The sequence below is a fragment of the Podarcis vaucheri genome, assembly GCF_965113315.1.
Source record: "Podarcis vaucheri genome assembly, chromosome: 3".
NCBI lineage: Eukaryota > Metazoa > Chordata > Lepidosauria > Squamata > Lacertidae > Podarcis > Podarcis vaucheri.
The window spans coordinates 45,487,771-45,504,167 of NC_138761.1; the positions used below are offsets into that span (position 1 = coordinate 45,487,771).

A 16,397-nucleotide genomic window follows, 5' to 3' on the forward strand; every position below is an offset into this window, starting at 1 on the left:
TTTGTGTTCGCTGTTGGAAGATGGTTCTAGTTATGTTGAGCTTATACATGTTTGCTCAGAAGTAATTTTAAGTCGCTGCAGTGGTATTTACTCCCTAATAAATTGGGTTACAATTACATAAATTCGAATTCTGAAGCAAATTTAAAAGGGAAAGTGTTGTCTTTAATAGCCAGTGATTCACAATTCTAGATGGCACTGCAATCCTTAATACATTTACCCAATGCAGAGGGGTGCTTTTTGATCACTCTTTATGTGCACAAAGAACTAATATGGATCCCAGCTGCACACATAGCTGTATTCTGAAATTACAGAAGTGATGTAGGAGCTCCTTTTCTTTTTCTGGAGAAGTGAAATCAGATATGCTCATTTCGACACCCCTCTATCATGCATACTGTAGAGAGCTCTGCAATCAAAATTTGATTTAAGTGATTTACTAAAGACCTGACTTTATTGTGCTATTCCTGAATTTATTCATTATTTTATTATTTACTAAATTTCTGAACCACCTTTCATCTGAAGAACACAGGGCGGTTTACAACCTCATCTGCCTGTGGTTTTTAAACATTATAAATTAATTTATTTGAAAAAAAGGATTGTGACAATTTAAGTTTAAGAAGTGTGGTGTTTCTACCAACTAATTAATTTATCAGATGTACAAACCTCATTAATGGACTTTAGGGACAGTACTTTGGGAAAAGGGGGGGTTTCTCCTATAACTGTAGTTTTAAATGGTATTGGTAAGAGAGGAAAATGCTGGCTTCTTTGTGTCCCAGCATTTCTGAAAACCAGTGTTTTGCCTAAATTTGTTTCCAAAAGTCTAAAGGTTTGTTATGATTTCACATTAAGATCAGGAAATGGTAATACTCACTAGTTTTGTCTAACTGAATAGTTATTTTTAGCATTTCCCCCCTATTTCTTAATAATTGCTAGCCTGGGACAATATTTGAGCTTCAACTCTAGTTAGTTTTGCATTTATTTAACTTTGACAGCTACTATGTAAGTTGCAGTTCTTGTGTGAGATTTTATACACACCCACACCCACCCACCCATCCCTAGTTGTTGGACTCTTAATTCTGATTTTTAAAGTGTACTGGCAGTTGTTTAAAATATTTTGAAGCAAACGGCTGAAATTTCCTGTTTAGCCAAATCACAGACATTTGTTTTTCTTTATTTGGAATACTATTTGATTATAAAAATAATGAAGGCTTACTTAGTTTTAAAAGCTGAAAATTGAAAATATATTACAAATAAAATGCAGAAAAATCCAAACTTTCTAACAACCTTTCTTTGAGGCACCGACAGTTGTCATTCTGGGTAAAAAGAATATTCTATGTCTAATCTTAGGTAACACTGCCCTCAGAGGGCCAAGGTAAGTAAATTCAGTTTTTATAACAAATATTTTTTGGCTGGGGAACTCCTTTTAAGGTTGATTCATTTGAAATCCTGTTTGTTTATTCATCTTATATTTGTTATATATCTTTCATGTAGTTTTCATTTGTTTTATTTCCTCTATTTTGCTATATTCTTTTATGTCTGGTTCTAAAGGGCATCTCTGTATTTATACCTGGCTTATTAAAGGCATAACCTAGTTTGCAATTAAGCAATCCTGTCTACTTGGTTTCTCCCCAACACAGGGGCTGCTTAGTAAATTGATAAAGCATTTCAAACAGTTTTTTTGAGGGGGGCATTGTGTGTATATGAGAGAGAGAGAGAGGAGAGAGAAATCTCACGTTTGTCTATTCAACAGCTGTTGCTCCTTTTTAGGAAGTCTAAAGCAGAATCCTAGTGTATTAACTCTACATGTGAATTAGGTATATTTTTTGTGTGTGATTTTTCTGTTAGGATGACTTTTCCTCTACTGTTATCCATATGGGTAAAAGTTCTCCTTCCAGTTATGCTAGCCTAATTTAGTTGAAACATGTGAACACATCTTCTTACTAGAAGTGTTATATTCAGGCACATATATTTTCCAGGTTAAACAACGCTGCCCAGGCTTGTGCCCCGAGGAGGTAACTTTAGTGCTGTTATTGCAGCGGTATGACTTCAGCTCCAGAGGTGCACTCTATTGACTCTTGAGACAGGCAGATGCCAACAACTTTTCTTAAATGATCTAGGCCAGGCATAGGAGCCAATTCCTGGGGCTGAGGGGTCTCCAACCCTCCCAATAAAATATTTGAGGGGGCTGGGCCCCCCAAAGTTGATGGGCATTGCCATTCAAATGGTGTGTGCGCACTGCATCATATGATTGATTATGTGGGACAGGTCTTACCTGACCCCCAATATTTTATTGAAGTTGGCCCCCCTGGGGCCAGGGAGGGGAACCTGTGACCCTCCAGATGTTAATTCACTCTGGGGGGGGGATTTCCTGCTACCAGGGTTTGTGTTTCTGTCAACACCCTAGTTGACCTCTGAATTGGAGAAATGATATGGGCAGATGCACTTTCTTTTGGTAGAACTTAGGCTCCTTGGTTTTCTGAAGGGGAAACAAATTGCTTGGCTAGACACATATCAACAGGGAATGAAAATTAAAGACCAATCTGACTAAAAATGAGGTAGACCTCATTTTAAGGCGTCCTCTGTGGTGGTAGTGGCGGTGAAGAAATTACACTTCTCTGCCACTGTTGCATTGACACAGTTTTACCATTTGGAATATTCTGCTTGCTGAGAGGATTGTTACATGATATTTATTATTATTTATTATAATAGCCCCAAAGATAGGAGAACCCCTCAGCAGCGACCAGTTTGTCATAACACTTTGATGATAAAACCATGTGTATCCATTCTAACTTAGACTCTGTATATAAGAGCAGCATCTATGACTGTGGTTCCAGTGTGTGTTTGTCCTATTTTTATATAAACTCTGATGGTGTTTCCTGCTTGGCAGGGGGTTGGATTCGATGGCCCTTGTGGTCTCTTCCAACTCTATGATTCTATGATTCTAAGTTTCTGCTTGTTCAGCCTGAGAACATGGACAAGTTGCTTGGAAGACTGTGTTCCAGACCAATATCCATCATGACTGTTTAAGAACACTAGAAGGGGACTGGGCATGCGGGTGATGGAAAATGTGCATGTTTCCCTGATTGAGAGCTGTATTCCAACTAGAGATGTGAAAGCCCAGGGATTAGGTATAAATATTTTCCCCAAGTCTGTCCGTCCCCCACATAAAAAATGGAAAAAAGGAGTGCAGAATATTCTCTTTTTGAATGGCGGTTAAAATGTTAAAGACACCCCTATGATGTCTAAAAACTATGAAACAGAAGACTTATAAGTAAGACAGTATAGATCATTGCAATTCCTGTATACTGAGGACAAGCAATCCTTGAATTGTAAGCTGAAAAACTTCTCAAATCCAAGAGCAAGATGTATTTCTACCTCTTGGGGGCACTGTCATTATCACACGAGAAAGAAGAAGGGATCAACACCTTCTTTGCTTTTGAAAGGGTAGAGAAACTTGTTTCAGTCTAGGAAGGAAGAGAAACAGGAACTGAAACTGATAGCACTAGCTCAGAAAAAAGGGCTGATTAAATTTCATGTATATTCATTGATTTCCCCAGTTTTTTTTCTCAGTTCATTTTAGGGAAATAAGTGTTGTATGTCTGCTTGACACTTGATTGTTCTTGATTTTTCTAATGTTGATTGTTTCTTCTGTTTTTATTGTTTTTTGCCTGCTCCTCATAAATTGGCCAAAGAGGTCCCTTACCATTCAGTAGCTTGTAGCTCCATTTGTGAAATATTTCTTAAAGAAAATTCATTTTGCAATTATTTTCTGAATAAACTGCATTTTAAATATACAACATAGTTTTTATGGCAAACCAAGTTATCCATGATACATTTTATGTTCCAAAAATAATAAAATGACTTTCAATCTGTAAATGATTATATATTTTCTGATTCCCTTCCCCCAGATTTCTTATTTTTATAAAACCACTCCCTCAAGGGAAAAACAGTTTTCCCCATGGCTTCAAGATTTCTTGAAATTTTTACATCACTATTTCCAACTTCATTGAAGAAAATAAGTTGTGAGAACTTAACTATAAAAAGCCTCCTTCAGGCCAACCACCCTTGATAATTCTTGGCTAGTGTAACTTACTCTTTTAGAATAAGATGTTGAAGCAAGTGGTGACAGCTCCAGGCTTTCTTGGTTGACACTATTTAGATCAGCACAGCCCAACATTTCATACCAAGTGGGCTGCAAGAGTACTTTGGCATGAAATAATGAAACAAGGCCTTGTTGTGTGGCATGGGGGGGCAGAATTTGACTCCCCCATCCCTTGTGCTGCCTTTCCAAAATCAACTAAGTGCGGGGCTAGGATTTGGGAAGGTGTTTCGAGGCTCTGGCAGGGTCCTAGAGCTCCCCAGCTCATGTTCGAGCCCTCATGTTTCCTTCCCAAAGCCCAGCACCTCGCTTACCTGGCTTTGGAAGGGCAACACAAGGGCTGTGGGGGCGGGATCAAATGTTGAGGACTGATGAAAAGGCACTGGGCTGTGCGTTGGATCAGCCTGATTTATATACTTTACTATCTAGTTTCGGGGGGGGGGGGACAGCCTTTGTCATATTGTACTAGGAACTTGAAAAGTGAATGCATCTCATTTGGTTCTGTTGGACCTTTCAGCAACTTGGTACCATCAACCATAGCATGCTTCTGAGGCATCTGGCTGTTTGCCTCTTTTCAGCTCCTGTGTGCCCTCAGAATCTCTCTCTGGCGATCTTCTGTAGCATTCTGTGGTTGCGTGGGTGACTACAGGAGGGGAGGAGTGGAAATGGAAGCCTTGTTAGATTTCACCTTAAATGAGCAAAAAAGAAGCAACAAATTATCCACTTAGCACAACAGCATTCTTTTTATAATAATCTATGTTTTCATTTGGGGATGCGGGTGGCACTGTGGGTTAAACCACAGAGCCTAGGACTTGCCGATCACAAGGTCGGCGGTTCGAATCCCTGCGACGGGGTGAGCTCCCATTGCTCGGTCCCTGCTCCTGCCAACCTAGCAGTTCGAAAGCATGTCAAAGTGCAAGTAGATAAATAGGTACCGCTCTGGCGGGAAGGTAAACGGCGTTTCTGTGCGCTGCTCGGGTTCACCAGAAGTGGCTTAGTCATGCTGGCCTTATGACCTGGAATCTCCCTTGGCCAATAAAGCGAGATGAGCGCTGCAACCCCAGAGTCAGCCATGACTGGACCTAATGGTCAGGGGTTCCTTTACCTTTACCTTTTATGTTTTCATTTTAAAGTCATTCTTGCCCCCTGAAATAAATGGGGTTGAAAGATCCATAATTTTGGCCAGATGTACCCAGACGTTAAAGTCAACAACTTAATGACCTATTTTTTCCCAATTTAATTTAACATTATGAAAGAGAGAAAGAGCATTAGTTAAGCATGTACATAACCCTTCCACTGGGAAAAAATTGAAACAAATGAATTTTGAAGTTTCTCCTGAATCCACAGCTGCAGCCTTGTTTGGACCTTCCTGTGCTTTATTTTCTAAGAAGAATAAATTGAAATGTCTGTGATACAACATGAATTAGTTTAATCCTATTTTAAGCAATGCTCTGTAGTAGCTTTAAATAGCTTGACCGATATATAAATGATGTGAATTACTCAGTTTTCTCCAATGCAGTGTACAAAATTAGAGACCTCTTCCTTAATTATAAGGAGTATGTTTCTGAAACCTAAAAGGCGTAAATGTAAGCAAAATAATAATTTAGCTTACATTTAACACAGCAGGAAGTTGGATAGAAAATAATACTCTAAAGCAAAACTACTGCTATTTTAACTACTCCAGAGTTGCACTTGATTAAATTATCACAAAGTGTTTCCCTCTGTGTTACTCAATGGATTACTGGTCCACTCAGTTTAGCTTTTCAAATGTGAATATTCGACCTTGCCTTTCGTGTTATATACTAGGGTGTGAAAATGTCACCTTACGTATGTGGTTATTTCTATCACTCTTGTCTTTCATATGAAACCAAAGGTAAACACACCTTAATATTATAAGAACTAAAATTGCTGCAGAGAGCTTTTAGCAAAATTCAGACTTACCTCATTTATTAATTATCTCATTTATTAATTGATAGAGTTATTAGTTTGGTAAGTCAGCAGATTGCAACAGACACTCAAAAAAGTCTCTCACAATATCCTTGCTGATGAAATAGTAAATGTGGGCTGAATTACACTACTACCATGTCAATGGATTCAACAAATGGATTCAATGAGGATATAGAGGGAATGCTTATCAAATCTGCAGATAACACAAAACTCAGAGGACTAGTAAACTGAATAGATGACAAAATCAAGATTGAAAACTATCTTGGCAGGTTGGATACTTGGTTGAAAACAAGATAAATTAAATTCCTATATTTAGGTTCAAAAAAAATCAGAAGGATACATACAGGATTAAAGAGATCTGTTTGACAGGATCTAAAACTCTTAGCTGATGACAACATGAATATAAACCAGCAATGTAGTGCACTTGCTAATCATAAGCTCTAATAACTGAAGCACAGAGTCAAGATTGCTAGTTGTAATACTTCTGCTCTATTCTGAACTGGTTCGGCCACTTCAGAATACAGTGTCCTGTTCTGGGCAGCACATTTTAAGAAGGACATTGACAAATTGGAGCATGTCTAGATGAGGGTGACCAGGATGGTGAAGCATGTATAAACCAATCCTTGCAAGAGATAGTTGAAAGATCTAGGTATGTTTATCCTGAAGAGGTGAAAATTAAGGGAGAGCATGATAACAGTCTTCAAATATCTTAGCAGCTGTCACACAGAAGATGGTGTAGACATGTTCTTGCATTGAATGTATCATCTAGTTGGCCCTGAGAAATCCTTGCCTATTTTAAACCCTCTGGGAGGGAAGCAGTCTTATCTCAACTGTACCGAGGTTTGGAAAAAAAAAAACCAGGAGAGATTCCAGCTGTTTTTAATCTTCTCCAAGCTGCAGCACCAATGAGCCTTTGTGGGAAATGGTGTTGGGCATTCTCCTTGCCTGAAGGCAAACATTCTCTCCTAGACATTTGTGAATGTCTAGATGTCCAGTCAAACACGAACATATTATCAAAAGACCCAACACAAAAGCACAGTTGAATCAAATAAGCTGTTGCCAGATAAACATTTTTTAATTCAAGCAGGGACAAATGTCATGCTTTCAATGTCTGTTTTCTTTTTACTGTAACTATGAGGTACATCAAAATTGTTCAGAATAGGGGCCAGGGTGGTAGAGAAGTTAGATTCAAAATGGTGGTTCCTGGGCAGAGCTGGTGCTCAACATACAGTGGGACACCATCCACCTTCTTTTCACCAGTCTGCTTCTTTTTTGTAGTCATAATTGAATCTGGCCAAATTTGAAGCAAAAACATCCCACTTCCTCCCCTGCCCCATCCAAATGAAACCACTCCACTTCATTTTTTTCCTTCCACTTCTATGACTGGGTAAGTCAATTACTATACACCATGACCTGTATATACTGGGAAGACTCTGCATATGAGATAGTAAAGGTCACTGTTTCTAACAGGCTAATTTTGAGGAGGGAGAAAGAATTATTGTGGCTATTGGGAGTCAGAAACCGCTGTCAATCTACTGTGACTCTTCCAGTGAACTACAAGTAAATGAAAACCTGTCTTCTGCCTATTCTGTTTGAATGAATGAATCCCGTTTGAATGAATGAATATCCAAACAGTATTTTTTTTTAAAAAAAATTGAAAGTAGAAGAGAATTAAACAAGCTAGGTTTGCAAGCTTTTTATCAGCCTGTGCTACTGTGCCCTTAACAACAGTTAGATCTGCAGAGATTCACAGAAGAGGATGTTTAGGTACATTCTTGAAAAGGTTTCACTTATTAATGTCTGTAAATCTAACTATTGTTAAGCAAACAGGATGAGACCCATCCAGCTTTTTTCTGATCATTTGGCAACGCTACAATGAATATTTCAAGATATACGTTCATATTAATCCTTGAATTAATCTTTTCTTATATAGGTGAATATATAAAAAACTGGAGGCCAAGATACTTCCTATTGAAGACAGATGGCTCTTTCATAGGCTATAAGGAAAAGCCGCAAGATGTGGATCTACCATATCCTCTTAACAACTTTTCAGTAGCAAGTGAGTATCTTCAGTAACCACTCAAATTTTATTTTAATGGATCACCAAACTCACAGTACATTGAAAAACTTTGGAAAGGCATAGGTTTTAGTGTTGTCTTTTAAATATCCTTTTGGTTTGGTTAGAAATTTGAAATATCCCCCCCCCCAAAGTCCATCTCCTATATGAAGTTTCATACACAAAATAGTTATTAGATCCCCTCTGGTAACTGGAAACATCTGCTGAAACCTGTATATTTTATATAGGATTGCTATGTATAATAATAATAATAATAATAATAATAATAATAATAATAATAATTTATTCCCCACCCATTTGCTGAGTTTCCCCAGCCACTCTGGGTGGCTCCCAATCAAATGTTAAAAACAGTACAGCATTAAATATTAAAAACTTCCCTAAACAGGGAAAACTGCAAAACCCACATACATATCTATATAAGGAAGTTAAGTGGAGCCTTCTCCACATTTAAAAACAAGTTTTTAATAGAAATGCAATATGATGTTCCAAGCAAATCTAAAAAAAGATGAAATACATAAGTTGCTTTGCTAAGATGGTGTAATGTTTGCATCACAGTGTTGCAATTCACATTAATATTTCTTGGTTTACAAAAAATAAGGATCCATTCATTCTGTTTCCTAGGAAAATGTTGATGTTAAGTCATTAATCATGGTAATTTTAACAGTAAAATTATTTTAATCTGTTTCAAGGATCATAACAGAAAATTTTTCTGAGGAGAAAGAACATCAATAGTTTAGTATATCAGAAATGCTACTTTACAATTACAATTTATCATCAGTTTCAGTGCCCTAAAATCTTGATTGGATGTGGTGGCATTGAGTGTTATGAATGAATGAACGAATGAATAGAAAGAGAATGGTAGGGTTGCCATATTTCAAACAGTGGAGCTCTTTTTGGCAAAGTTGTCTAGTATATGGTAGATATGGATCTAGACAACACATTACTTAAAGAGCTACATCCTTTGATGCATAAGCACTTAATCCTGAGTAGAATGGATTGTGGTGCTGGATGATCAAGATGTTATGATGTTGTACTGGATCCTGAATTTTCGGACACCACCTTGTAGTGGGTGGTGGATCTTTTTGAACTCCTACAGTATGATTTGTGATGACCCTGTTTGTTGTGGGCTGCTGTACCCTCAGTCCTTGGGGGGTGGATGCAATTTCATGCCATCATGTAGGGAACACTCTTCTAAGTGTATAGTTTGGCATATTCTTAAGCTTATTTGAACTTCTAGTTCAAAGGGGATATTGGGGAATGTCACACACCTCTCATTTTATTTATTTTGATTACAAGTCAAGTAAACCTCCAAAATGACAAGATAAAAAAGTCACACCCATGAACTTTATAAAATCTAAAAATTTCCACACCCATGCACTTTTCTCGAAAGAATCCACACAGAACATTCCGTCAGTAAAAATAATGCTAATATTCCATGCACACAAAACCAAAAGAATATGGTCATATCAGTCCCCATTAATCATGCAGTAATGTTTCAGAAACTTAGTAGATATTGCAAATGAGAATTTTTATATGTGCTGCTCTTAATTTGAAAGGGACGCAGGTGGCGCTGTGGGTTAAACCACAGAGCCTAGGACTTGCTGATCAGAAGGTCGGCAGTTTGAATCCCCGCGACGGGGTGAGCGCCCGTTGCTCGGTCCCTGCTCCTGCCAACCTAGCAGTTCGAATGCACGTCAAAGTGCAAGTAGATAAATAGGTACCGCTCCAGCGGGAAGGTAAACGACGTTTCCGTACGCTGTTCTGGTTTGCCAGAAGCGGCTTAGTCATGCTGGCCACATGACCCAGAAGCCGTACGCCAGCTCCCTTGGCCAATAAAGTGAGATGAGCGCCGCAACCCCAGAGTCGGTCACAACTGGACCTAATGGTCAGAGGTTCCTTTACCTTTACCTTTACCTAATTTGAAACTCACTATAATTCGTAACCTATATTGCAAAATAAAACAATATATATGTACTAGGTCAGTCACAATACCTAATAGTGGAAATAATAGCGTCCAGTGAGCCATGAGGAAGCATAACTTTATTGCTATTATTATTTATTTTTATTGCTTCTATTTAACATGTGTTAGCATGTTAATACAGTATGTTTTGTAGTTCAAAACCTATAGCAAATCATATACCAATATAGCTGTGTTTGCTGACACTTCCTCAGCTACAAAAGCAGTTGAACTATATAATTCTGTCCTTTTTTATCTGTGGAAACTTTAGAAGCTAGTGCATATATTGTGTCTCTCTCCCCCTAAAGAGCTTAGAAGGATTCTGACAGGATTTAGAATTTTCTAAAAATACTCACCTGCTTGTGTATTTGTTTAAGTGTTTTATTGTTGTAAACACCCTGGGTTTTCTTCTGAGAGCAGAAATGCAGTGTATAAATGACTTGTTAAAAATGCCCAAGGAATCATAGCAGGAGGGGGCCTTGGAAAATGAGTGCAAGCAAAGGTTCTTTGGGTTGAGCAAGCATACAAGTTGCACTTCCCTTGCAGTTGTAGACAACACTTCTGGGACTTAAGCTGCTCTGTAGAATTGCTCATTAAGATGAAGATAATTTCAAATATTTATCATGGATTGACATCCACATAGAATGCCTAAAATTGTTGAACTGGACGTATGCATTTAGTAAGCTTCACTAGGCCAGAGCTACACATTACATGAAATGTGTGGTAGCTGCCAAATGCAGCAACCACATGTTTAATTTCCCCCTCCATAACATCTTGAGGTGTGCTTCTTTGATCCCACTGAACATTCTTGGCTGCTGCTGTCAGGGAAATGAGCATTTCCATGATGTCAAGACCTAGGTAAGTTACCTTTATAATTACAGAGGGAGTGAAGGTAATTTACCATACGGTAGCCTTTTGGCAGAAGCTGACATATGTAATGTGTAGTTTTGGCCTTAGGAGAGCATCATATTGTATATATGTTGGTTCTTGAAATGGACTGTTCTTAACCATATTGAGAAATGTTAATAAAAAAACTCTTTAAATTATTAAATGTCCTTAATGGAGGACATTAAATGTCCTTAATGGGAAAAACTATGCTGGAGGTTAAATAGTTAAACATTTAACAATTCAAACTTTTAACTTTTAATAATTTCTGAACAGATGATATGTTTTTTTGGTAGCTTTTTTTGGGAACTGGCAGGTTTTAGGCCGTCTAATTGGCTTCCCAGCTTTACAGAGTAATTACAGCTTCAAGCAAACTTTGTCATCTGTGGTTCAGAATGGTGTAAGATAAACAAAATGTTTTGATATACAGCTTGTAGTTAAGAGCTGTTCAGGAGAGTTTAACATAACCGTGTCATTTAGAGACTAGTGCAGTTTTTGTTTCAAGCCAATAGTTGCAATATTACAATATTTTTGAGTGTGCCAGACATTTTAGGGATGTGGTAAGGAAAATCACTGGCATTTTTACACATAATTCAAAACCATGGTTTAGTCCTACATGCATGAGCCTCTCCTCCTTTGGCATGGTCACAATAGATTAGAAGCTTTTGCTTTTAAACTGTCCAGAGCCCTTTTTGTGTCCAAATTTAGGAAACTCTGGATATTTTAAAGTATAATTTAGCCAGGCCAGGCTCAAACTTGTGTTTTTAGTTCTAAAGTGTGGGTGGAGATATGCCATAGCAAGATGGGAGATGGGAGCACACAATGTTACATCTAAGACAAAACAGTTGTTTCATGTTATAGAAATGATCCCAGTGGTTCAGAAAACCTTTAAAATAATGTTCACCATCCTCGCCATGGTACAGAAAAAGGGGAAACTTTTTCACACTTGGAATATTTTGCTAGCATCATATTCCGATTTATTATTGTGACAGTGTTTGATCACTCCAGTTATTAAATTCTTAAAACTCTTATGACTGCAATTGTCTTGAATAATACTTAGAATGGAAGCTGTAAAATAATGATCCATATTTCTTGGTTGTAGATAACTATCATGCTGGGCCTTCCTGTTTTTATTGGCTTGCTCATCTTTTCCAGTGATACTCTAGAGTTCCAACTGTTTTTTAATTGAGATTCATCTTTTTAATTACATTTGTTTATGTATAGCAGCAAACTTGAAGAGGAGATGATTGCAGTGTTCACTTGGTAGTGACCCAGCAATGGCTTGAACATTCTGAGCCAGTACCGATCGCCAAATTAATACATTTTGTACATTTCATTATTTTCCAACATTCTTTTTCTATAGGCCCATACAGTTTTCATTTATTAATAAACAATATTATAATAGTCCTTCATAGCTTTGTTTATTTAAGGGGAAGACATCTAGCTCAAAGATGGAGCCCCATGCTTTGGATGCTTAAGAGTTCAGGTTCAAGCATTATTAAGCATGATTATCATAATCAAAAGCTTGGGAGAAGAGATATATCTTAACTTGGTGGTGGAAGTATGCTAATGTCAGCGCAAGACAGCTCTTGCTGGGAAGAGCATCCCATAGATGAAGGGCCCCTACTGAAAAATGCCCTTTCCCTTGTTGCCACTCTCCAAAGCTCTATGATAGGGGACATCAGGAGAAGGGCTTAAGATGATGAACTTAGTGAGTTTTAGCATGCATGTATGTGAAAATTTGATCATTCTATTTATCCATAGAGCAATACAAAGTAATTGTGTGGCTTTATGTATTTATTTGATACATGTCACCTTCAACATAGATTTATGCTCCATGGGTGGCTAACAGAGTAGTGAGTAACAAAATGTACATTTTTAAAAATAAAAAAACAATTCATATGAACTAATGCAGCAAATTAAAACAGCAACAGCTGGTAAACTCAAACTAATACAGCAAATTAAAACAGCAACAGCTGGTAAAATCAAACTAATACAGCAAATTAAAACAGCAACAGCTGATAAACTCAAACTGTTCTAAGTTAAATAACGCTTATGATAGCAGTGCTTAGAAGCCTGGAACAACACAAATGTTTTTGTCTGGTACATAAATGACAGTAATGAGATCTCTAGGTGGGCATCCTTGGAAAGGGCATCCCAAAGGTGACGAGCCACCACAGAAAAGACTCTCCAGTTGCTACTTTCCACGCTGTAGGAACATGCAGAGAAAGACTTGGGATGATCTAAATGGATGAGCAGATTGAAGAAGGAAGTGCAACAGATATCTGGGTCCTAAGCCATGTAGAATTTCAAAGGTTAAGAGTAGCAATTTGAATTGAGCTCTGAAATTCATCGGCATCATTAGAGCTGTTTCACTACAACCAACTTAGCAGGGACCTCACCTGTTTTCCAAGATGTTTATAGTCAGAGGCTATAAGATTACATCTGCAAGAGATTACATCCCTTGGCTGCAGCTCACCAGGCCCTGTAGATTTGAATTAATTTAAAGTTTCCTTACTACCTCTTTTCCTAGCATGGTCTGCAGCTCCCTCCTTGCATCATTCATTCTAGTAATGCAGCCTTAAGTACTAATGTGTAATAATGTGTTGGATTGATATAAAAAGTATATTTACTTGGAACATATCCCCATATCCCCAAACAAGTTCATATCCCCATATTATAAAAAGCAGCATCTTAAAAATGTTTCTCCACCCCCCCTCCCCAGAATGCCAGCTAATGAAAACCGAGAGACCAAAACCAAACACATTTATTATCCGATGTCTTCAATGGACCACTGTGATAGAAAGGACATTTCACGTAGATACGCCAGAAGAACGGTAAGAAATGAATGAAAGTGTTTCTTATTATATAGGCAAACTTCTATAAGGAAAAGATTTGCTGCAACTTCTAGTTTTGTGTGACACTTTCAGACTTTGTGTGAATTTCTTTCAAAAGATGTGAATAAGTATACACAAAATATTTCTAATTCACAGATAGCATCTTTAATGTTTTTATAACATTTTAGTTGGCTTTGTAATATTTCAGTCTTGTGTATTATTAATACATAGTTAGTTAGTTTATTTAATTAATTAAAAAGGTGTGTTTTACCCTATAAGTATAAAGTATCAGCATACAGGAAGATATAGTAGTTGATGTTGATTGCAAGTTTGCAATTTATTGTAATAATGTATTGTAATTCATTAATGTTGAGTTCTGCTGTATTTTGCATTGTCAGTTGGGTTCTGGTAACCACTGGTTGCTAAATTGCATATTGATTTGTGTTTCCTTTCATTATTCTCTACATTTAACTTTATTCCTAACTTTATCGGTGCACTCATAAATTTAATGTATTCTAAATGTTCTTATACCTTGATTCTAAATATTAGTCAGAAGAAAAATTCCAGTACCATCAATTAATTGACACACTTTCCAAGGTCCCTGTACTACTTAGAGCAAATACTGATTCTCCTGGTTATTCCACTTCCTCTGTTAAGTGAATATAGTTGCCTGTCCAAGCATGAAACGGGGTGATTCGCTTCAGTAGTATTCACTAGGAAATAGCTGACCCAGCTTGACAAAGCATGAAAAACCTATGTTTTTTTGTAGTATGCTACTACCTTACAGTATCAGCCAGTGATTTCCTCAGCAGGAGTGCTGAGGAAGGGTCTGGCGTGTGCCTATGAAAACTTATCCAATGCTCTATGCCCAGAGTGGAGAGGAAGCATTGATCCCACCCCTCTCTACCAGCTACTGAGCAGGGGTATCGTTAAGGAGGAGGGAATAAAGATGTTTTGGGGTGTATTATTGTTTTTGTTTGTTATGGTATGTGTTTCTGTGATTTTATATTGTAAACCACACTGTGATCTTCAGATGAGGGGCAATATAGAAATTTAATCAATACTAATAATTTTTATATAAACTTTATAGTATCAGGATATTGCAGGTCTGGTTTTTTAAAATTCAGAAAAGCTTTTGGGTAAAGAGCATGCCTTTAAAGGCTATTGTAGATCATTTGTCCTGAGCACAAAGCTCCAACATAGCTTAAAAGATTGGACAGGATACACAGACATTTGCAATACCATTCAATTCTTATGAAATAGTCTTTTGCTGTAGATTTTTGAATATGTGGTATTTGGTCCAGTTGATTCCTTACACCTGCTGTTAAGCATGTAGCTCTCTCATGGGCACAGCTTTCTGATCATGGGAAAGGGTGCAATGTATACAGGAAAGGCAAATGCAGTAGGTGATTTGATTGCCCTCCATTTTTTGTATATTTTACACAGTTTATGTATGTATTCCCTCATGTCCCTTTTGGTTGTATTTTTATGAAATGTATTTATTAATAAAACTGACTTATTTTTGATAGGGAAGAATGGACAGAAGCCATCCAAGCAGTAGCAGACAGGCTTCAGAGGCAGGAAGAAGAAAGAATGAACTGTAGTCCAACCTCACAGATTGATAATATAGGAGAGGAGGAGATGGATGCTTCCACAACCCACCATAAAAGGAAGGTAATTGGGGATTCCTTCCTACATTTTAAAAGTGTGATCTTACTGCATTGGCATATTTCAGCTTGTAATTTATGGTGAGCTCAGTTCTCCAGTAATTTTGTGAATTTCATTATAATAAATTTGGAAAGCTCAAATTCCAGAAATTCTAATGGCAGCATTGTGCTTAACTCCTTCTAAATTGCCATTCCATATCAGACACAATGGCAAATGATGCTTTGTTCATGATATTCTCATTCTTGTTATTGTAACTGTTAAAATAAATTTAAAGATCTGTATGCCTGGCAACTAAAAATACGCTATCTTTGCGTAAATTATTCCTTCTTCAAACAGAGAACTGTACTGTTAAAATATATTTTATTGATTCTGAAAAGGATTGCCATTTCAGTGGATTGTCCCTTACCTTCCAACCCAGTGACCAAGCAGCCTCCAAGACTGCTGTAATCAGTTGCAGTGTTTCCCCACAAAAGGCCACAAGCCCATGGTTTCCTGGCTAGTTGAGAGCTCTTAGCTGTTTGGCAATGGTCACATGGCCATGCATCCCTGAGCTATCTTGGGCACAGCTGCCTGTGCTAAGGACAGTCTCATCAGTGCAGCACTGTAACATTTGTGGATCATTTCCATAGATTACACTTGGCATATTTTGGACTTTGTGGTAACTGTAGGGTCTTGACTGTGGGGTGTTCGTAAATTGTATCATACCACAAGTGCAATATTATATTTAGAGCTGATATGAAATGTTTTGCTACAGATGTTGAAATGTGACAGCTAGCTGAAAACTTGCCAAACAATACAAACTGCAGATGGAAAACAATTTTCAGAAGCCAGAATGTAATCAGTGTCAAATATACTTCTTTTAAGACCAATAAATACTGTTTCAGGTGTTACTAACACAAAACCTTTCATGTAGGTTGTCTTAATATTCAG

The 16,397-nt window shown here is 37.5% G+C and overlaps 1 protein-coding gene across 6 annotated transcripts in view; it reads left to right on the forward strand.

Annotated features, from left to right (window-relative positions):
- AKT3 (AKT serine/threonine kinase 3) overlaps positions 1-16,397 on the forward strand; it is a 115,616-nt gene that overhangs the window by 50,430 nt on the left and 48,789 nt on the right. For all 6 annotated transcript variants that reach the window (XR_014217442.1, XR_014217443.1, XM_082215061.1 and 3 more), the window contains exons 3-5: positions 7,977-8,102; positions 13,688-13,799; positions 15,329-15,473. Coding sequence is in view for 4 of the 6 variants with exons in the window: in XM_082215061.1 (XP_082071187.1) it covers positions 7,977-8,102; positions 13,688-13,799; positions 15,329-15,473 (383 nt within the window). In the remaining 2 variants the exon portion in view is untranslated. The remainder of the gene's footprint in view (positions 1-7,976; positions 8,103-13,687; positions 13,800-15,328; positions 15,474-16,397) is intronic.